Below are 23418 nucleotides of genomic sequence, written 5' to 3' on the forward strand. Positions count from 1 at the left end.
ATTTTTTTAATTAAAACAAATACTTAATTCTACAACTCATCAATGGGGGACAATAAAAAATTCAAGATTTATTTAATAAAAGGACAAAAAAGTAAAAACAATTTTTTTTGGCGCAAGTAAAAACTGATTTTAAAAATACAACAAAGTGTTCCCGGAGCACTCTTTAAGCATTCTATTTAAAAAAATAATTTTCTCAAAAAGTGGAACATTTCAATTTTCGAGGCGTTGACTTCGCACATTTCTATAAAATTTTAACAAAAACTTACTATTTAAGATGCTTAAAGAGTACCCCGGCGGCACTGCTTAGCATTTTCCTATAAATAAATAAAGTTGTGAACAAACAACAATTGCTGCCTTTAGTTTAGGGGCTTATCTATCCTATATCCCTCATCGTCATCTATCTATATCAAAAACAAAAAGATTGCCGCTTTATTATAAAATAAAATCGAGGTTTCCCGCCTAAACATCCATCCACTAGGTAGTGACTAGTGAGTGATAGATACTGATCACAGCAAGCATTCTTTCTTTCTGAATAGAAAGTAAAAATGTTTTCCTCCACCGCAAAAAACCCTAACCCTAAAAATGTGTACCACATCGGAGGTCTGGCGGTCGAATTTCCTTACCAACCGTACGGGTCGCAATTTGCGTTTATGGGTCGAGTAATCTCAACCCTTAACCGAGCTCAGAAAGAAGGCCACTGTCACGCGTTGCTCGAGTCTCCAACTGGTACCGGCAAATCCCTTTCGCTTCTTTGTTCCACACTCGCTTGGCAGCAACATTACAAACCTGCTCCGGACCCAACTGCCGATCCTCTCGCCAATGGTGGAGGTTTTCTTCCCGACGAGGTTTCGCTTTCTTCCGGTATGGTTACCAAGCCTTCTCATTTATTTTATTTTCCCCTTTTCAATATCCACTTTTCCTCAATCAAACCAAATAATCCCATTTTTTCAGCATCAGAAAATCCAGAATCAGAAGTCACCAATAAGAAGCAGAAGAAAAAGGCAGTTCCAACTATTTATTATGCCTCGTAAGTTCTATACTATCATTTTCAAATTGGCATTAGTAATTACTATTGGGCAAAGAGTTGAGAATTTCAATATTTTTTGTTGCTCTTCTTGTTTCATGCAATTCAAGTAATCAAGATGATTATCTTAGACTTAGACGACTGTTCCAGAATCTATATCTTAAAATACAGTCATTGTCACTTAACTATATTTTTCTTTTTTTCCCCCTTTTCTCATGTACAAGGAGAACGCACTCACAAATTTCTCAATTGGTTCGTGAATTGCGGAAAACATCATACAGGGTGCCGATGGCTCTGTTGGTAGGTTGAACGGAATGGACTCATTACTTTGATGTCATTGCATTTAGATATCATTTGGCATTGTTTTTGAAGAATGCGAACCTTGGATTTTTAAATTTCTTGCGTTGTTTGATATGTGAACTTGGGTATTAATATTATGGTGTGCCCAATTTCCACATCGAGTGGTATGAGATGCTTGATGGAGTGTTTAAGTGGTTTGGTTCCTCCTGCTCGATAGCTAACTTTTTAGGGAGGGATACCCAAGTTCTTGGATGGAGCTGGACTCCTTCAAACAAAGGAATATATAATGTAAATGCAGAAAATAAGAAAGAAAACTACCAGTCATTGCCTCCTGCTTACAATCATGTACGACAGACTCATCCACACCATTTTCCATACTTCCTTTGTTCCTCCTCTTCCTTCTACAGGAGCCATAATTGGAGGCCTATGGATTTGAGTCCCGCCATTGTTATTTTTTTAAACTCCTATTTAATATCAATCTGTTATTTTCTTTTGTTTGTGAATCATATATTACAAGTTATTTATATAGCATTGTTGACGAGATATCAACTAATATAAGAAGGATTCTAATTTAGCAAGGGTTTATGTGTTTTTTTCCCAACAAGGTTACCATGCCGTTTTACCTGTCACATTTACATAGACTGAGAGATATATTATATTTAATACCATAATCTTTAAGCGATATGGATCTAGCTAAGTATTTCCTCCTCTCTTGTTTTGTCAGGCATCACGAAAACATTACTGCACCAATAAAAATATATGTGGCAAAGAAAACATTGACGAAGAATGGTTGCTTTTACCTCAATTTTTATTTATTTTATTTTATGAGAATATATTTATATTACGCGTACTGATATATTTCATAAATGTTCTCAGTAAACTACTTTTGAAAGATAAGGAATTAGGCTGTTCAGAATTCAAGTAAGTGTATTCATATCCACACATGTTTTCTATACATTTTTATACCACTATTCTTGAAGTAACTGGAATCAGAAACTTCGCAGAAATGTGCATAAAGTCAAAAGTCACCCATCCCTTCAGAAAGGAGGATGCAATGAGGTGCACGACATAGAAGATCTTGTAAAAGTTGGACAATCGGTGAGAGGTTAGATTTTTTACTGCTGTTGTTTTTGCCTTTTATTTATTTATTCAAGATTTCTGTTAATTCTTGTTAATTACAAGCATTGTGTTATACCCTCTTCCAGGTTGCTCTTATTATGCTGCCCGTTCTATGTCAGATGATGCACAGTTGGTATTTTGTCCATATAACTACATCATTAATCCAGTCATCCGGGGAGCAATGGACGTGGATATTAAAGGAGCCATCGTGATATTTGATGAAGCTCAGTAAGTTGTGCACCTTTTATGTTTGTTTGCAAGTCAACAAGATGGTTTTAGAATTCTGGTTTAATGGTGCTGGATTTATTCTTTTTACAATTATTTATGAGTTCCATATTTATTTTTTCCCGCATCAGTTGTTGCAAGCGAATCTAGAGCTCAGTGACAAGTTGTTAAACTTTTCAGCAGTAGCTTATATCTGTTTTTCTCTACATAACTGACCTTACATGTTTGCACTTTGCAGCAATATAGAGGACATTAGTCGTGATGCTGGTAGTGTGGATATTGAAGAGGATATATTGGACAGTATGTTATGAATCTTTGTAGCTTTTGTTTTTTGTCATTTTAATAACGATATTAACTAGTTGGTCATACTTTCAAAAGAACTACAAATGGAGCTCCAGCAACTCCTTCATTCAGATACTGCAATTTACCAACCCCTTTATGAAATGACACAGGTAATTGGAATATATATTGGGTTTGAAATGCTTGACTATATAAGTTTATCCTCAGTCAATGTATATTTTGATGATTACTGCATCTGTTCAGGGCCTTACTAGTTGGATGGAACAGAAGAAAACTAAACTAGAAAAACGTGACTTTCAGCACTATGTGTCATGGTAAGTTAAGGGATTTATCATTCTTTATGCCTCTATTTATATTTTGTAAATATACTTATTCATTTGGTATTTTGTATTCCGAGACTCTTTAGATCCCAAGTATTATAAGTCGGCGTTGTATGACTTGATATAAACACACAATGTAAAGTGTAAGTCTTTCATCATGTGATTAGTTATTACATCCAATCAGATAAAACTAGGTGTGAGGTTGGCCGAGCGTTTGACAAATGTGATTTTAGTGAAATTGATACTATACAGTTGATTATATGAAAATTGAATTTGAAGTGAATTGGTTTATGTTTGAATGTTTTTACGCTAAAAGAAAGTTTGATATTTGATATAAAACATAAACTTAACACAAAAGCTACCTTTTTATCATTCACACTCAAACCATGGTATATACTACAGAGAAAATCAATTTTCATTTAAAGTCATTAAGCGTTTAGATTTTAACCAAAATCACTTGATAGGAGAGAAAGTAACACTTCACCACGAATCCAAACACACACTAAGAAAAATACTGAGGACAGAATAATAGGGACCATAAATTAGAAGCTGATTCAGATTTATATTAGATAAATTTTTGTCCAAATTCAAACTATTCTTCTTAACTTTCTGATCAAACTTTAACATGGATATGATAACATTATGATATAATAACTATACGTTGGTTGAAACTTTAAATAATCAGATTGAGCCAAGTTATATGCTAAGGTTTAGGGTAAAGGAGATTGTCCTGCCGTGTTCTTCCACCATACAATTTTATGGGAAACAATATTGTTGCTCCTTCTATCCTGGGATGGTACTGTTTTTGTTTTATTTCTGATAAGCCTGTGTTGATACTGTTTATTATAATATCTTTTTTGGGTACATGTTTATTATAATATCTTGCATTTTATATCGGTTTCATTCTTAATAAGGAACAAGAAGTTAAATGTGCTTGGAACATGACATTATTTTTTCGGTCACTATTTTGAAGTTACTTTATGTGTTATTGTATTGTTCCTTTTGATGATATATTTGTAGTTGTTAACTAAAACAATTTTGTTTGAATGCCTGCCTTCAATTTTAAATTGTAATATTAACTTTCACGACCCAAACCTCTAGCAGTGACCGGTGCACAAACTGATACTTCTAGTCTGGAAAGCCTAAGAACGAAAACTTGACAAACAAATATAAAAGTAGATTCTGAATCACATTTTAATTTGAACTATATAATATACTGAAAATTTTGACAGAGTATCCCGTGTATTTTCAACACTTCCAAAATTATAATCATGTTTACAAACATGTATTCTCAGCCAAAAAATCTCAAAGACAACACATATAGAGATTTTGTACATCTCAAAATAGAGATATTTCTATACTCCAAATAGATGCATAATACACAAATTCAAAATATACATAAACAAAAGGGTTGCTCATCAAGGAAGCCTTCTTCTGTTTCATTTCCAAATGGCTTCAACCTCTCATGCTAATGAATTTAAATTTACTAAAGTATTTCAAGTGTGATTTAATTTTTTATTTGTCTTGTGCAATTTTATATGCATGTAAATGAATTTATATGCATATATTTGAGTTTTATGAATTTTGTATAATCTTGTGATTAGTGATACTATTTGCGATTTAACTCCCCCTTTCCGATTTTACGTAAAATCTCGATTTTAACTACCTTGGATGGGTATTCTTCTCCTTCCTTAGAGCACCAACCCTAATCCCAAAATCCTATCCAAGAGTACTTGGTAAAACTAGGAGAAAGCTTTGCTCAGATGTATACTTTTTCTCACGAAGATGGAAAATAGAAAGGGGTGGTGTTGGAAACAAAGAAGAAGAAAATGAAAATTGGAAAAGTGAAAAAATGAGCGAAAAGGATCATGAGTTTGTTTGCTTTACTTTAATTTTATTTTTTGCTAGCTCTTTGTACATAAGACACTTAAACTTTTTGCCTCTGTTTGAATTGATATTTGAAAAATCTATAATCTATATATCCTCTAGAGCTTCATAATATAAAAGCTATATCCGGGATTTATTAACGGGAGTCGTTTGTATGTATAGCTGGACAGGTGATAAGGCTTTACAAGAGCTTGAAGAAGCAAATATTTCAAAGCAGTGCTTCCCTATATTGCTAGAATGTGCCACTAAGGTATCTCATTTGTTTGACACGTTGGATTATTATTATGTTTGCATGCTATTTGACAATTTGATTAATTATCAAGGCAATCAAAGTTGCCACAGACTTGGAAACGGATGCACCGCGTTTAAGTGGCATGTCAGTGATAACATTGGAAGGTTAATGATTATTTTTTTTTAACACATGCATTACATTTTTCAGTTATTTACCTACCTCAGAGTATTTGTTTTTATCAATGATCATTATCAATCTCATTTCAGGCTTATTCTTATCACTATCTTATTTCTTCTCTAAAAATGGATCTCACATGTTGGATTACCAGCTTGCTCTTCAGCGAAGTGTTAGAAAACATGAGAGTAAGTAGTTGCAGTCCAACAATCAATAATGTCAAGCAAAACCGCAAGTGTCAATATTGTTATCCACATGTAGCTGAATGGGACATTGTTTGAAAACCTTTTGATTATATGAATGGAAAATTTGGATATCAAATTCAAATATGATAGAATATAAATCATCAAATATAAAACATTTATGCAGAGCCTATAAAATTATATAATTTCTGTGCCTATACTCAGATCGCACAAGTTGTATTTATAATGGTGTAAATACATTGAATGCATAGTGAATAAGCACTAACCTAGGAAGTTGTATACTCAAGGAATATTAACAATCAATCTAGGAATTTGTACAATGGTAGGAATATCTATAGATTTACTTAATTCTAACAGAGACATTTCAAAAGTTCTTTTTAATATTAAATTATAAAGAATCAAATAATTTCCAGACTCCAGTGTGTTTACATTCTACATCAACTAGAGACATGGGTCATTTGGCTAAAGTAACTTATAAGACTGGGCTAATTTTCATCCATTGAGCTAGGGTTAAGTTAAGCTTAACAAGCCAACAAAATTTCTAAGATAATGTTTGGTTCTTGTATTGATATTGAGGCTGATAATAATAAAGCACTTACTCAGAACTTTATTCTGTCACCAGAACTTAATCTGTTAATAAAGGAAAAAGTAGACTTGAACTTCGATATAAAAAATCGGTGTAATTAGTTTGTGAAGACAAATGATGGTTAGTATATATCTGTTGTCTCTGCTTGAAATATTTCTGAATTAATATTAGTAGCGTTCATTGATTCTTTGTCAGGAAGAGCTTTTGGAAACTGGACACATACTTTAAGTCTGTGGTGCTTGAATCCAGAAGTTGTATTTAGAGATGTTGCCGATCTTTCTTTATCAGTCATATTGACTTCTGGGTAAGTGTCGTGAATCTGCATTCTGGGGCCAAGTGTATACATGTTGAGGACACAAGTTCTTTGTATTTTTTTTACTTTTGTTCCAATCATGTATTCCTTAGAGGCACATGCCTGCTAAACAGCCAGATTTTATAGAATAGCTTGATCGGCCAGACTAATTACCGGCCAATTATGTTTAGGCCAAATAAGTCCAGTTTCATGTAAGAATATAATTATATTCATGTAGCCTGCCCTGGGTATATGTGGACCTGGCTGGCTGGGAAATGGCCCAGACCTGTTAACCTTCTCAAACATTATGTAAAATCCCCCAAACTAACATGATATTGTATTGGTTTAAATATCTCTTTAATCCATGCCACATGCACCTATTCTGGTTTAGTCCTTAAAAATCATGGTCTGTTTTAATTCCTGAAATATAGGAAAATATGTGGTCCCTGTAATACTTGTCCATATTGGAGCTAGTCATTCTCCCCTCGGGACAAATAAATATGGAACACATGTAACAAGTATGCAATTATGCTGTGGATAAATATTACGGACTACAATAAATAAATAAAAAACGAGGACTAAATAACTCTGCAGGGATTAAAATCAGTAAGGTATGTTTTTATAGGCATGAAGGCTGGAATTGATGGATATTACACGGACTAGCAAGTTATTTAAACCTATCTTTGCTCATAACCCCTGTGGTTCTGTTGTAAAAAAAACCTAACCCACCGGGGTTCGGAGCATCCATAATAAAGCTGGTACTTATGCCCAAGTGCTATGCACGTGTAGCAGAAATAGCCTGATTTCTATTGGCATGTTCTGTGAAATCATTTGTTGGAATAAGGTTCCAGCCAGGCAATGACACATCAAACATTTGTGTTTAAGTTTTACCAAATAAATTATATATCAATGTCATGTTTTGCTGATTTCTATTTGTTTGCTTAACTGCTGCAACACTTTGCATGAGAGTAAAAAATTGTATGGAAGTGGGTTCAGTTATCAAAATCTCTTTTTCCTAGCAATATTTTAGTATCATTGACTTATTGATTTGGGTATTTTAGGACACTGTCACCGATGACATCATTTTCTTCTGAACTTGGAGTTAAGTTTGAAGCTAGTCTTGAAGCTCCACATGTAATTGATATTGATTCACAGGTCTGGGCTACTTCTCTCTTATCCTTAAAGTTGATGATCTGTTGTTATGTTAATGTCCGTTTGCTAAATAATAACCTCTTTAAAACAGGTGTTGCCTGCTATAATCCCCACCGGTCCTGGTAATATTCCTCTGAATGCAAGTTACAAAACTGCTGATGGATACGCATTCCAGGTATGCGTGCTCGATAACTATTTTTCATTCTTAATGTACTATTCTATCCTCGGTGACTACATCTGTTTATTTTAAGTTTTGGTATAGGATGCAGTTGGAAGATCTTTAGAGGAAATCTTCAAGATTGTTTCAGGTGGATGTCTTGTGTTCTTTCCAAGTTATAAATTGATGGAAAAATTATGCACCCGATGGTCTGAAACAGGTCAATGGTCTCGGCTCAATGCAGAAAAGTCACTTTTTGTTGGTGAGTAATCCTTATCTTCTAATACTCAGTAAATTATGAAATATATTTAAGATTGTAGGTTCTGTTTATTTCTTTGCCGTTTCTTTTTGGAATCATTTTTTCTTAAAAATGCAAATATTAAAATTGAGAAGATTTTATTTTAGTTTTGGTATCCATATCTGAAAGGTTCTTGTTGTCTTCACATTGTTTTGGGTTGCATTAAGAATCTGTATTATGTTTGTACTTGGTGTGCAGAACCAAAGGGGAGTAGCCAAGATGATTTTGAACTTACATTGAAGGGTTATTATGACTCAATTCATCATGACAAAAGACCTGCTTCTGGAAGGAAAAGAAGGATTAAGAAAACTGATCTAAATCACTTCCATGCAGTTGATTCCCTACAGGATTCTAAGAAAGGAGGAGCAGCTTTACTTGGTGTTTGTCGAGGAAAGGTGCATCACAATTTTTCTCATCCCTTATTTTATTATTTTAGACGTTGCTTAAAAATTCTGTGCTTGCAATTTGATTTTCGCCACACTTTAGAAAATTTGAAGTGCTGCAGTATTACAGTTATTGGCATAGTTTATACATGTGGAAAATAGTATTTTCATTTTGATCTATTCCATTCCATTCCAAAAAATGGACCATGAAACCATTCCATCATATTCTTATCTTAGATTAGTTTCAAACATAACATTAGAATTAATTTCTTATCTTAGAGTCTTTTATATCTCTCAGGCTTGGGTTTTATGCTTTTTAATTAGTATCCTGTTTTATTTTCCTATTTGATCAGAATAAGAAGTTTAGTATCAGTATAAATTAAATTCAATGCTTAGTTTTTTGTATCATAATATCTATCAAAAAATAAACATAATCCTATTGGTTCCTAATCCAACCCCCCCTATCAAGATAGATATTTATCTAGATGGACAAGATATGATAAGAGACCGGATTGAGTTATTCTTCTATCCTAATGACTCAACAAACACTGTATTACAGAAAAATATGACGACTTGTAATATCTTGTCTCTTTTATCCTGATTAATAAGCTGACCCCATATTTTGTATATTGCCTTAAGCCTTTAATATACCGACTCCACTGTGTAGTTAATATACTGACTCCACTGTGTAGTTGAGACACAGTTTCACCATTTTATACCATTTTCTCTCTTTTTTAACGTATACCTTAAAAAATAAATGTGCACATGACCTCATTATATGATTGTATTTTATATAATGCTTGCAGGTTTCTGAAGGAATTGATTTCTCTGATGATAATGCTAGAGTAGTCGTATCCTTCTTTCTAAATTTATTGTTCACTTTATGAAGAGGGTGATATCCAGGTCTTATTTAGCCATGGGTGTATCTTGAACAGATTAAAATAAGATGTATTTTCAGGTTATTAACATAAATATAAAGGTCCACTAGGCTACTAGACCAAAAAAAAAATTAAAAAATATAAAGGTTAACTCTTACGATTATTTTGTCAAAAAAAGAAAAAACTCTTACGATTATTACAATTAGTAAAGTGGTAAAATTGTAGCTAGCCTACAATGTCTTTGATTACAGAGTATAGACACTCCAATTTTAATAATCAATGTAATTTTTAACTAAAACTAAAAATTGTACGTTCTTGACAATCTCAGATTATTGTTGGTATCCCATTTCCAAACATGTAAGAGTCCTTTCTTTTCTCTTATAAATATTCTTGATAAGGACCTACGGTGGGAATACATTACTCTGACTGCCTGATTTATTATAACAGAAATGATATTCAAGTTGCATTAAAGAAAAAGTATAATGACACATTCAAGTCATCTAAACATCTCTTAGGAGGAAATGAGTGGTACTGCCACCAAGCATTTCGAGCTTTAAATCAAGCTGCAGGTAAAACTTGGTTCTTATTTATTTATTTATCATATTCTAACCAAAGCAGATTTTATTTTTCCTACTATTTTAGCTATATTGGTTACCTTTTACATTTTGTAGGGCGGTGTATACGGCATAGACTTGATTATGGAGCAATCATCCTATTGGGTAATCATGCTGAACTGCCAATTATTTCAGTTCTCTTCCACCTTTTATCTTCTTTTTTTTTGTTGTCCAGTTAATATTTTTCCATAAATAAATACAGGATAATTACACCGAATTTAGAAACTGGTTTTTAAATTTGGAAGGGAAGAAAGGTGGAATTAGCTAAGTTTTCTAGAATATGCAATACTATCTTGGTGGTTGCAGTTTAAGGACCGGCAGCAGCACCAAACAGAAATTTCAAACTTTTCTCTTTCCATTAGCTTGTTCAAAACTTATTCCTTTAAGTTTATTTTGGATTTTTGTAGACACCATACCATTGGTGAATACTGAATATCCAGAGAGCAGGAAGTATCTGTCTCAAAAACCATCTTCTTGGTTTAGAATCTCTGAAGCACGGGTACTCCAAAATTCATGTCGTACTCGGTACCATACCTGATACTCGCGGGTAAGCAGGGACGGAACCAGAAGTTTTGAGTAGTGGGGTCATTATAAAATTGCATCATTAAATAAATATAACATTTCATTTTCAAAAGCATAAAAAATACATTTTAATTGTTCTCTAGGACATTCCATATTTCTTTTTGTTTACAATGAGCTAACGATCGAACCCAGGACCTATAACGTACTACCCAAACTCCTCACCATTAGACCAAACCTAGTGGCTTTACGTTCCATATTTTGATAAAATTGAATAATTTTCTCTTTTTCAAGATCAAGAAAAATATCTCTCTCAATATAAGTAACTAAACAATTATTTAACCAGTCATCTCCCATAAATTTTTGGGTGGGCAACCAAATAAGTTTTGAAGTGATTGTGTGTGGGCGTGAGTGTGGACTACTATGAAATTTATCAACTAATTTATTTGTTATATAATATAATATATGTATAGTAGTATAAAAAAATTCACATCAAAGTGGGGGCATAGGCCTACACAGTGGCCTTCTTGGGTCCGTCCCTGCGGGTAAGTACCGAGTACGCACCAAAATTAATCTGTAAAATAAAAATTTGGGTACTTGTTTAATACGTACCCACAGTCTAGTAAATAAACATACCTTTACCTCTTACTACAAAAAAATTATAAAATTAGTTTTTTTTTTTTATTTATTTCTCAAATTTTTACTATACAAAATAACATTTCTGCGACTCCTATTAGTTAAATATCATCTTTCTCCTAATTTCCTTTATATTTTATATTTATTTTCTAATTCTATTTTGATTTGTGTTAGAGCAAGTTATGAAACATGTTTTCTTGTATATTTTTTTTGTTAAATGTTATACTTATGAAAATATTTCATTTGTATATTTTTAACGTACCTGTACCTTAGCTTTTCTAAAAATCACTTATCTTGTACCCATATCCATGTAACATAGTTTAGAATCAAGTTATTTTGTTTCCTTGTCTTTTCTCTTTTTTGTAGTGTGGTATATTCTTGAGCTATGGTTTATTTGATATTGTTCTTGGACCATTTTTATCATAATTGGTGTAAATATTATTGTGGAATTAGATGAGCGCTTTTGTGAAGAAAGGAATAGAGCATTTATTTCAAAGTGGTTAAGAAGACCCTTGAGAGTGTATGACAATTTTGATGTGTCACTGGAGGGACTAAAATCATTCTTTGAGAATGCGAAGGTACACGATGTGTTGGCTTAAATTTTCCTTGATATAGTCCTCCCTGTTACTCTTCTAGGCTTGGGGGAAAAGAATTATTGATGTTTTTAACTTGCTGTAGGAGAGGTATGGCGTGAATACAGTCCACCCCACAACGAATTTGGACTTAAATGGTGATGATGGTGTTCAAAACAAGGATGGAATTATGAAGTTTACAAAGAAGAAAAATCAGAAACTGAACAAGTCTAGAAATGGAGGTGATAAAGAAACATCAGTTATTGAGGATAACATCTCTATTCCCATATCAAGCTCTCACAGTCTTGCTGAAAGTCGGCCACCAGCTCAAAGGAATAGTAATGCATACAATTTCAAAGACCATATTAACCTAGAATGCTGTAATCTGACAGAAAGGTATTCTTGTTTTCCCCCTTGTTTTTCAACATTTTATTTTAATTGGATGGCTTGTTACTAAACCTAATGTTGAACATATCTATTTTAAGGAGTCAGTGTTGACTAGAATCATTATTTGGTTATACTATCAAGTTTGTGTTCTTTGGCCTTCATATTTCAAAATTATAGGCATGTTATAGGCCCATTGTGAATGGGAAGCCCATAAATAATGGGTGCAGCATAAGTAATAGAAAGAAGGAACAGAGAAATGGGCCTAAGGTTCTAGGTCTTTGGGTGTATGAGAGAAAGAGGAGGCATGAGAGAGCAAGAGGTGCAGAAAATGAGGAGAGAAGGGAGAAATAACATAGCACAAAGGACACATGGAGGATGGGAGTGGAGAGAGAATCTTAAGGAATCATGTGAGTTTTTGGGAGAGGGAGGAGTAAATGTATAAGCATTCTTGGGCATCCTGAGTTGTCGGTGGGATTGAGTAAGGAATTGGGCAGGGAACTGACTGAGTTAGTAACCAAACAATTTAGAGCCATGCTGAAATCGACCAACAAACATGAAAAGTTGAGACAGAAGATGGAGCCAGAAGCAATACAGACGAGGGGCTGGGGTATGGATCTTGGAAGAAGAGAACAAAATATGAGGAGATTCGAGGTCCGTATTTCATCGACAAAGACACACATGACTTGATTTATAGAGTATAAAGGTATTTCATAGAGGCAATCCTCACCTTACAAAACCAGCTTGTAAGGTGAGGACTGCCACTTGCTTATAAACACTACACAGGCCATATCTCTTAGCAATGTGGGACTAAATCCACCCCTTCACACCCAACACAATGAAGGTGTTGGAGGCTGCAATGAAGGCAACTCAAATGCCGCAATTAGGCAGATGGGGGCAGACCGCAATGAAGGCGGAATATCCAACACACCCCCTCACGCTCGGGCCCAATGGGCCTGAAGCGTGGACGATGCGGGAAGCCCAACAAATGGATCTAGGATAGGCTCTGATACCATGTCAAATTTTATATTGGGCCTAATTCATCATCACAAAACTGGCTTGTAAGGTGAGGGTTGCCCAAACTATATAAACGTTACACAAGCCATATCTCTTAGCAATGTGGGACTAAATCTACCCCTTCACACCCAACACAATGAAGGTGTTGGAGGCTGCAATGAAGGCAACCCAAATGCCGCAATTAGGCGGATGGGGGCAGACCGCAATGAAGGCGGAATATCCAACATATTAGATTTTATATTGGGCCTAACTCATCCTTACAAAACCGGCTTGTAAGTAGGGATGACAAAAAAACCCAAACCCGAGAGACCCACCCGAACCCAAACTCGAGAGACCCACCCGAACCCAAACCCAAGTCAACGGGCGAAACCCGATTTGACTGGGTTTGGGTTTTGGTGACACCCGATAATATGGGTGTGGGTTTGGTATCAGTCAAACCCACACCCGAAACCCATACACCCACCCGAAATATTTTATAATTACCTAATTACCCTCATAGTCTCCCTCAATTTCCTTGAAAGACCTTAAATTTTAGTTATAATTTAATTTCTTGAAAGTCTATGTTGTAATTTTTTGAAAGTCTATGTTTGAATTTTCTTGGAAGACCTTAATTTTAGTTGTAATTTAATTCAAAGTCTATGTTGGAATTTAATTTCTTAAATTTGCAAATTATTTTCAAATGTGCTGCGGGTTTGGGTTTGGGTGGAAAAACCCCGAACCCAATGGGTGTGGGCGTGGGTGTTGTTTTGCCACCCGAACAACCTTTGGGTTTGGGTGATGATTTCGGGTGTGGGTTTGGTAAGTGTCAAACCCGCACCCATGGGCGCCCGTTGCCATCCCTACTTGTAAGGTGAGGACTGCCACTTGCTTATAAACACTACACAGGCCATATATCTTAGCAATGTGGGACTAAATCCACCCCTTCACACCCAACACAATGAAGGTGTTGGAGGCTGCAATGAAGGCAACCCAAATGCCGCAATTAGGCAGATGGGGGCGGACCGCAATGAAGGCGGAATATCCAACACACCCCCTCACTAGAGCCTATCCTAGATCTATTGTTGGGCTTCCCGCATCATCCACGCTTCAGGCCCATTGGGCCTGAGCGTGAGGGGGTGTGTTGGATATTCCGCCTTCATTGCGGTCCGCCCCCATCCGCCTAATTGCGGCATTTGGTTGCCTTCATTGCAACCTCCAACACCTTCATTGTGTTGGGTGTGAAGGGGTGGATTTAGTCCCACATTGCTAAGAGATATGGCCTGTGTAACGTTTATATAGCTTGGGCAACCCTCACCTTACAAGCCGGTTTTGTGAGGATGAGTTAGACCCAATATAAAATTTGACAAAAACTAATCATATCATATGCCAAATGACGAAAATGTGCTAGCAATTTCGATTATTCTTAAGGGGAAGGCACTAAGTTAATTTTAGTGGTGAGAGGCACGGGCAAAAAGGATTACCTGGCTATTCTTCAAGAGGGATCTGCTAGGGATACTCAAGGGTGGCTTGTCAGAGAATTGATATTCCATACGATGATACGAGGTGATAATGAGTTTGCGACAAACTCATTTTGGTTGAAGAATATAAAGAGATGTTAAGTTTATTTCTGCTCCCCTAAGTTTTGCAGAAGAGGAGGCGTTTGAAGGGGATTTCATGACTAACACAGTGTGACACAAATGGTGTAGATACTTGGGCCCTTAAGCATGTGGTCGGGAGTTTGATCCTTGACTGATGCTTATGGAAAAAATCTGGTGGGAGAGGTAAACTCTTTAAATAAATTTCAGTTATCTTGTGGGATTATTCTTTTTATTGTGCGTAGGGGCCACCTTGATTTACAAAAAGAAAAGAAAAAAGGGAGCTTTCATGAATGGATTGGAAGAGGTCAGGGCTGTGATTAGACTACACAGCATTGGTAACTTTGGCTCCATGATTAAGCTTGCACCTAGGGTGGAAGAACACAACAATCTGCCGAAGGAAGGAGAAGATGGTTTGAATATGAGAACATGACCTCTCTTATCCAGAATTATGACCTCTCTAATTATGATGAAGGAAATTAGTATTGTAAGCATAGTTTTATAATCACGTACCTTCTGTATTAGATTCCTTTTCTTGAGTTAGTGTAGTCTTGTTTTCAGTTTGTTAGAGGAGTGACAGGTGTCACTTGCTGGTTGGCTTTAATGCCATTCTGTTTTGGTTAGTTAGGTAGCTGTGACTCAGTCTATATATATAGAGATCCAATGCCTTCTCTTGTAAGATAACAAATGGTTATTCTTTGTCAAAAAACAAAAACAAATGGTTATTCAATATTCAGAATGATTCATTCATCTTCTATCCAAATCAAACAAGTAGGAGTGTTGAAGCTTATTATGTTAAATTGGGGATGTTAACAACATTGTGTCCTCTAGAAGAGTTGGATCAAGTGGAAGGAGTTGCTCTAGGAATACAAGGATTTGTGTAGTACGAATACAGAGCTACCACCTAAGAGGTGTTACCATTGACTCGATTGTTGAAGAAGAATTTTATGTGGGGGGAGGAGGCCATGACAACATTTGCAGCGTTGAAGGAATCAGTGTTGGAATTACCCCTGCTGGGAATACGGTGCCCTTTGAAATTGAAACCGATGCTTTAGGTGTAGGCTTTGGAGCTGGTTTAATGTAACAAGGAATTCCCTTGACATTTATTAGCCAAGCTTTTTCTGATAAAGAAATCTGTGTATGAAAGGGAATTTATTGTCAGTCTTGCATTACAAAAGTGGAGGTAATACTTAATGGAAATCATTTCATAATTCATGCAAACCAAAGAAAGTTGAAATACCTTGTAGAGCAGAGTGCTTGGGGCATGATTTTGAAGTACAATTTAAGAAATGGAAGGACAATTTAAGTACAATTTATGGGAAGTGGCAAAGGAAACAATGGTTGATAAGTCCCTTAGAACAATAATACATTATATAACAGTCCCTTAGAACAATAATACACTATAAATGTTTGTCCCAATACCCATCTAGGCTATTCCTCGATGAGGTGATTATGGAATGAGGGGAGGTTGGTATGCTTTAGTTGTACAATTCCAAATTAGTTGCTACTTGGGATTGAAATTAACAATCACATTAATTCGTATTTATTGTAAATATATTATAAATACAACCTTTGTAGTCTGATTAGATACACAGAAATTACAGAAACTACAATACCAATTGATCTTAGACCTGGATTAACTATTTTGTTAAAGTGTAATCTTAAAAGTAGAAATTTAAATAGAATTTTACCATATGCTTGTATGCCTTTTTATCATGTTTTGGGTGGGAAATATCTGTGGTTTTCAGTTTGCCGACCTTAATTAGTATCTTAATTTTCAGCTACATCTGGACAAAAAGTTGTTATTCTTTCATCTACTAAAATGCTCTAGATTTCTTACAGGTTTCCTGGGGAATCATCTGTGCCATTTACGCATGATGAAACCTCCATTGTCAAGGAAAGCCCATGTTTAGATATTGGCAGTGATGCTGGCAGCTCCGATTACTCTAAGAATGACAATTCTGATTCCACCATAATTGAGGCTTCTGCTCGATTTGCAATGGATCGCTTGTCAAGTTTTCCAGTGTCTTCAACTACTGGAAGTAAAGTATCAATGACGGTCACTCCTGAAAAGAGTGTAACTGCAAATAATATTCCAGAAACAGAATCATCTTTGAATTTGAGTGTTAATTCTCACAATCAGAAAAGAAGAAAGTCCATGGTCATACCATTTGTAAACCTCATTGAAGAAGAAAACAATGATGCATCTTGTGCTAGCACTCCTACATGGTGCACAAAAAGCTCATTGGAAGTTAGAGAGGCAACTCATAGAACTGAATGTAGTTATGGGAAAATTTTAAACTCGCAATCTCCTCAGTTACCAACAAACAATATACCTGGTTCATGTTCTGTCCCTCTACTAGACAAAAGGTTACAACTATTTTGTTCACTCTGCAAAAACCCATTGGGACGACATGAGAACCATCTATATCTTACATGCTCTTTGATTTCATCATCAAAAGTTCACTTGAGATTCCTTTTGAAAAAGAGACTGGAAACTTACACTGCGGATACAGAAAAGAGTGTACAAGTTATTGTTACTGATTTTTCATTTGTTGATCAACGTATTTGCAGTAGAATACCCAAAAGTACACAGGAACAGGGTATATGGTGTCCAGAAGATGGGTGTGTATTCAGCACAATTTTTTGTCCCTTCTGCAGTAATACCAACAATTTGCTTGGAGTTCAGATCATGGCAACCAATTCATCAAATGTTCAGTTACTTGACAAGGTGAATTTTACAACCAATGTCAGACAACCTTGTTTAACTTGCGCTTGAATTTAAAGTCTGATTGTGCTTTTTGTATCATTAATTATTATTTCCTGTTTCCACTATGTCAAATTTTCTATTTGCTGTTATTTTAATTGTAGTATTTACTAACATCTTCTCCCCAGATATTGTTTTTCGTTGATTCTTTGGAAATGAAAAACCAGGAGGAAACAGGAAAAAGTGCCTCAGAGGAAATGGTAAGTTTAAATCATATCGCTAGTTACTCTTTTGCATGAAGCTAATATTTAACTGCTGTTGAGTGACAATAACCAATCTGTTTTCTAGTGCAATGCCAAAAACAGTAATTTTATGGCTGGGGGTGTTTTTTTTTTAAAAAATTTGGATGCAGTGTAATTTGAATCGAAGTTTTCTTCTTTTATTTCCTACTTGGTATTGACCTTGAATTATCTTATTGAATTTAATAAAGTGATTATTGTTATATTCAATGCAGAGCAAGAAGGTTCATCTTTACTTTTGAAATTTTTGTGATATATAAATAGCTAACCTCTTTTGAATTGCTATAGGGTTTTTTGCCGATTATCGACTCTGGCATGGGTGGAGTTGCTGCCTTAAATTCCCTTGAGAAATATTCTTATGTTCCCCAACCAGGGAAATCAGAAGTCCGGAGGTCTAAAAAATCAAAGGTCAAAATTTAAACAATGCTTTAAGCAATTTTTTGTTGGGGGTATTCTTTTGTCTCAGATTTGTATTTTTAAATGATGCAGCCAAGACTAAGAGGCTAACAAGATTGGAATTATGGCAACAACAGAGGTAGGATGATATTCTCTCAAAATTTGAATTAAAGAATGATTTTTTTGTCATCAATGCGTCTGGTGTAATTAAGGACTTGTTTAGTTTTGAGGGGATGTTTCATCATTAATGATTACAAAAGTTACTTTTCATTTTGTTTTTTTTACAGAATTTTATAGGACAAAACTTATGCATTTCTTTAAAGAGTTCAGTTATGCTCCATTCCTTTATCCTCCAGTTTGCTCCAGTTCCTTTATGGATGAATGACATGTGGCAATTAAAAAATTTAATGGGTGAGATTAAACTTCAATAGGTTCAACATTTTATGGTTACTCTACTCCTCTTATTCTCTGTACGCTTCCTCTTCTCTGTTTGCAGTTTTGCAGTGTCACCGTTGACACTCGACGGCCACCACCATGGCAAAGCTCCGCCGCCACCGTGTTTATATTATTGATCTTCTTTTTCTCTCAAATCTACCATGCCAAAGCTCTGCAATTTTTTTAGATTTGCAATTTTCTCCCCCAAATTGTTTTTCGCTATGTTTGTTACGGTGCCGTTCACCGCTATTTTCACATCCGCCGCCGCTTGCCGTCGTGGTATCTTCTTTGTGCCGCCATCTCCCCATTTTTTCAGTTTGAAGATTGTTTGATTGAAACTTAAGATTGTCATTGAAGATTGATTGATTGAAATTGTTGTTTGGTGGTGATGCAATCGATTTGAGACAGGAATTAGAAAAGAGGGAAAATGTAATTTTAAGATTCTGCAACTTAAGTTTCTGTAATTTTAAGATTATAATGTTTTAAGATCTATCCGTTTTTCGGAAGAGGTGTTTCATTTTTTTCCATTAGATTTTGTTCTTGTTTGGAAGATCTGCAACGTGAAAATATGCTCGGCGCTGGAATGAACGCAGAGGGATGATGTCGTCACTAGGACGGTGGCGAGCGGCGTAGGGATTGCTAGAGTGGGCGACGATGGCCAAACGGTGATGAGAGGAAAATGAAGCATTGTACTGTGGAGGAAGAGGAAAGAGTGACAAAGGAAAGGAAGAAGACAAATTAATGATGTTGTTAAAACTTTTTTCAATTTTTAATCCGGACCGTTGATTAGTTTTTATCCAAGTGTCACTATCTGGGCAAGGTAATGGAAGGAACTTGAGAATAAGGTAATGGAGCATACCTGAACTCTTCTTTAAATGCAGTTTTAGGACAAAATTTATATGCATTTCTTTAAATGCAGTTTTCCTGTTCCTCTCACAAAAATATAGTTATTTATATTTTTTAATTAAAAAAAGAAAAAAAATTGTTTTTAAATAAAAATAATTTCCCCAATGTATCTAGCACAGTAAGAACTGTGTATATGGAATTGTACATAAGTTTGGTCCAATTTTATATTGTTGCATTTTCATTAATATATGTTTTTAGCATTTCCTTTAGAAATACTATTTAATAACAGAAACAAGGAGAAAAAGTTTTTTTTTTTACGAGAAAAAACGGTAATTTTCTATAAAATCATCAATTGAAATAAAAAAAATGTTTTTCCAGATCAAAACTGTCCTATGTTTTCCATTAGAATTGCATCTTATATTTCTTTACTCTGATGCCTTTAAGTGGCCCTAAGTTAGCTTTATCATATACAGGATGCAGAGCTTATGGTGTTGCGGAATTTTGGAATTTATTTCCAATACTTTTTCCTGGCTTCAATATATAAGGCTCACTGCACGCAATAACATGGATAACCAGGTATCAACATGTGTTGGTACAAGAAGAGGATCCTAAAGTTACCCCAACGATAACAGAATGACAGACATGTAGTGCAGTGTCCATCTAGCAAGTTGTAAATAGTGCTGTTCTGTACTTTTTTTTCTTCTAGAAATTCATGGATTTTTTTTATTTTTTATTTTGTTTACAATGAGCTGGGATCGAACCCATGACCTATAACGTATTATCCAAACTCCTCACCACTAGACCAAACCTAGTGGCTTAGAAATTCATGGATTTTACTTACATATACTGACTCGTTATTTTGTGGTTGAGTAACAGTTTACCTGTACAGCATTTCCAATAATCCTGACCTCCCTAACTTATGAAACTCCACTCCTACGAGTATATTCGCTTTCCATGTAAGCTTGATTTAAATTTGATAAATTAAACGTCAATTTTTATTTTTATTTTGATAAATTAAAGTTCTAGTGTCCAGACTCTCTGGTCTTGAAAATTTGTAGGAATGATTTGTAGTATTTAAGTAACTAGCGCATCATAATGCCAAGGCCAAGATCATGATATAAAATAACTCCTTCAAAAGAAGTAGAAAGATCTATCAGCAAGCAAATCACACACCAATTTGCTTCTCGGTATATATATGAATAGACGAGGTTTGCCAATGAGAGAACTTAAGAGAGGAGACTTCATAAAGAAGAGATTGGCGCTGCCGGTTCTCTAGGGTGGTAGTTGGTTCTGTCGGCTGTTGGTGTAGAGATGGGGTGGTTTTCTTTGAAAGGAGAAGCGGTACGTGTTAATCTCACGTGAGATTTGCTAACCCTTTCAAATCTAAGGAGGGTGGGTGTTGAACGTTCTAAGGAGGGTCTGTGATGCTAGGAATGAGATTCTACTACTGCAAAGAGGTAGAGGAAGACTTGGCGAGGATTAAAGGAGGTATACTTCTGTCATATGTTGCACATGCTTTGGATCTAGCGTCGGTGTGTGCTTCGGTGGATCCTACAGTGTTTTGGTGCTATTTGTAGTGGGGGTTCCGGCGGTGTGGTTGCTCAGACGGTGTTTTGATGCTCTACGGTGGTTGGGTGTGATGTTTGGAGGTGGTTGTTTTTTACTTTCAAAGTGTAAGAATGTATTTCTCTATGTCAAAACTCTGTCGATGTTTGGCTACACCAGCGTAGGAATAGAATTTTCGCGCCATTTTTTGCATAGAGTACTATAAAAATACATAGAGCGGGTCTACAAATTTTCGTAGCATTCCGACTTGCCAGTTCCGTTTTTTATTGTTTTTACTTGACGAACGCGTTAAATGTCGGGACTAGTAAAAAAACTGAAAATTCAACTTGGCTACACCGGCGTAGGAATAGAATTTTTGCGCCATTTTTAGCATAGAGTACTATAAAAATACATAGAGCGAGTCTACAAAATTTTCTAGCATTCCGATTTGCCAGAGCCGTTACCAAAATACATAGAGTGGGTCTACAAAATTTCGTAGCATTCTGACTTGCCGATGCCATTTTATTAGAAAAAAATCACGATTCAATAAACGCATCTTCAACGTCGCGACTATTTCGAAAAAGTGAAACTTGGCTATGGCGGCATGTAGGAATAGAATTTATGCTCTTTTCTTTTCATAGAGTACTACCAAAATACATAGAGCGGGTCTACAAAATTTCGTAGCATTCCGATTTGTCAATGCCATTTTATTAGAAAAAAATCACGATTCAAAAAACGCGTTTTCAACGTCACGACTATTTTGAAAAAGTGAAACTTGACTACGGCGGCATATAAGAATGGAATTTATGTTTTTTTTTTCTTTTCAGAATACTACCAAAATATATAGAGCGGGCCTACAAAATTTCTTAGCATTCCGACTTGCCGATGCCATTTTATTAGAAAAAAAATCATGATTCAAAAAACGCATCTTCAACATCGAGACTATTTCGAAAAAGTGAAACTTGGCTACGGCGGCATATTGGAATAGAAATTATGTTCTTTTTCTTTTCATAGAGTGTTACCAAAATACATAGAGCAGGTCTACAAAATTTCATAACATTTCGACTTGCCGATGCCATTTTATTAGAAAAAAATCACCAGTCAAATAATGCGTTTTCAACGTCGCAAATATTTCGAAAAAGTGAAACTTGGCTACGGCGGCATATAGGAATAGAATTTATGCTCGTTTTCTTTTCATAGAGTACTACGAAAATATATAGAGCGGGTCTACAAAATTTTGTAGCATTCCGATTTGCCGATGCCATTTTATTAGAAAAAAATCACATTTCAAAAAATGCTTCTTCAACGTCGCGACTATTTCGAAAAAGTGAAACTTGGCTCCGGTGGCATATAGGAATAGATTTTATGCTCTTTTTCTTTTCATAGAGTACTACCAAAATAGATAGAGAGGATCTACAAAATTTCGTAGCATTCCGACTTGCCGATGCCATTTTATTAGAAAAAGAATCACGATTCAAAAAACGCGTTTTCAATGTCGCAACTATTTTGAAAAAGTGAAACTTGGCTACGACAGCATATAGTGAAATTCCTGGCACACAGTGGACAGGTGTTGATCAAGGTGTATCAACACTTGTCTGTTGTAGACAGATGTTGTTACCGGTGCGCCAACACTTGTCTATAAACAGAGCAAATAACATAAAACAATACAAACAGTAAAGTAAATAACACACAAGAGTTGTTAACCCAGTTCAGCCTAAAGCCTACTCTGGGGGATACCAATCCAGGAATGAAGTCCACTATCAGCAGTATTACTTCGAAGCTAAACTCACCCGTTAAGGTTTTGTTTGCTTATACCTTCATAACCATGAGAACATCATTTCCAGAAATGTCATATTTGAAGAAACCATTTTCCCCTATCCAATCAATAAATCTTGGATTCAAGCAATGAACAATGAGCTGAATGCATTGGCTAAAAACAACACTTGGATTATTGTCAATTTACCAGATGGTGCTAAACCTATTGGAAGCAAATGGGTGTATAAACTCAAAAGAAAGGCAAATGGGAGTATAGATAGATACAAGGCACGATTAGTTGCTAAAGGGTAAAATCAAGTGGAAGGTGTTGATTTCTTTCAAACCTTCTCACCTGTAGCCAAGATGACCACAATTAGAACTGTGTTGGCTATTGCTTCAATCAAAAATTGGCACATACATCAATTGGATGTAGACAATGCCTTTCTTCATGGAGATTTGGAAGAAGATGTATACATGAAAATACCACAAGGGTTGGAAGGTGCTTCTAATAATCAAGTCTGCAAATTAAAGAAATCCTTATATGGCCTAAGACAAGCTAGTAGGAAATGGTATGAAAAATTATCACAGT

The 23418-nt window shown here is 35.4% G+C and overlaps 1 protein-coding gene across 5 annotated transcripts; it reads left to right on the forward strand.

The window, feature by feature from the left end:
* The first annotated feature begins 345 nt into the window (after positions 1 to 345).
* On the forward strand, positions 346 to 20371 carry LOC123917808 (Fanconi anemia group J protein homolog). Of its 5 annotated transcripts, XR_006812563.1 has the most exons (30): positions 350 to 861; positions 952 to 1027; positions 1249 to 1324; positions 2049 to 2113; positions 2201 to 2245; positions 2329 to 2429; positions 2530 to 2671; positions 2907 to 2968; positions 3047 to 3120; positions 3212 to 3282; positions 5338 to 5425; positions 5499 to 5571; positions 5674 to 5769; positions 6566 to 6674; positions 7724 to 7817; positions 7906 to 7989; positions 8077 to 8233; positions 8468 to 8664; positions 9459 to 9503; positions 9859 to 9887; positions 9978 to 10099; positions 10202 to 10249; positions 11753 to 11877; positions 11978 to 12267; positions 16689 to 17577; positions 17742 to 17813; positions 18141 to 18260; positions 18342 to 18387; positions 18536 to 18659; positions 18745 to 19531. XR_006812563.1 is itself a non-coding variant. In XM_045969681.1 (29 exons), the coding sequence occupies exons 1-28, from the start codon at positions 546 to 548 to the stop codon at positions 18357 to 18359; spliced, it is 3678 nt and encodes a 1225-aa protein (XP_045825637.1). In that variant the 5' UTR covers positions 346 to 545; the 3' UTR covers positions 18360 to 18387; positions 20003 to 20371. The 5 variants fall into 5 exon arrangements, 4 of the variants coding, with proteins under 4 accessions (XP_045825637.1, XP_045825625.1, XP_045825620.1 ...); XM_045969681.1 differs by lacking the exons at positions 18536 to 18659; positions 18745 to 19531 and adding an exon at positions 20003 to 20371 and having other exon boundaries at positions 346 to 861; positions 958 to 1027; XM_045969669.1 differs by lacking the exons at positions 18536 to 18659; positions 18745 to 19531 and adding an exon at positions 20003 to 20371 and having other exon boundaries at positions 347 to 861.
* The last annotated feature ends 3047 nt before the right edge of the window (positions 20372 to 23418 follow it).

The sequence above is a fragment of the Trifolium pratense genome, linkage group LG1, assembly GCF_020283565.1.
Source record: "Trifolium pratense cultivar HEN17-A07 linkage group LG1, ARS_RC_1.1, whole genome shotgun sequence".
Taxonomy (NCBI): Eukaryota; Viridiplantae; Streptophyta; class Magnoliopsida; order Fabales; family Fabaceae; genus Trifolium; species Trifolium pratense.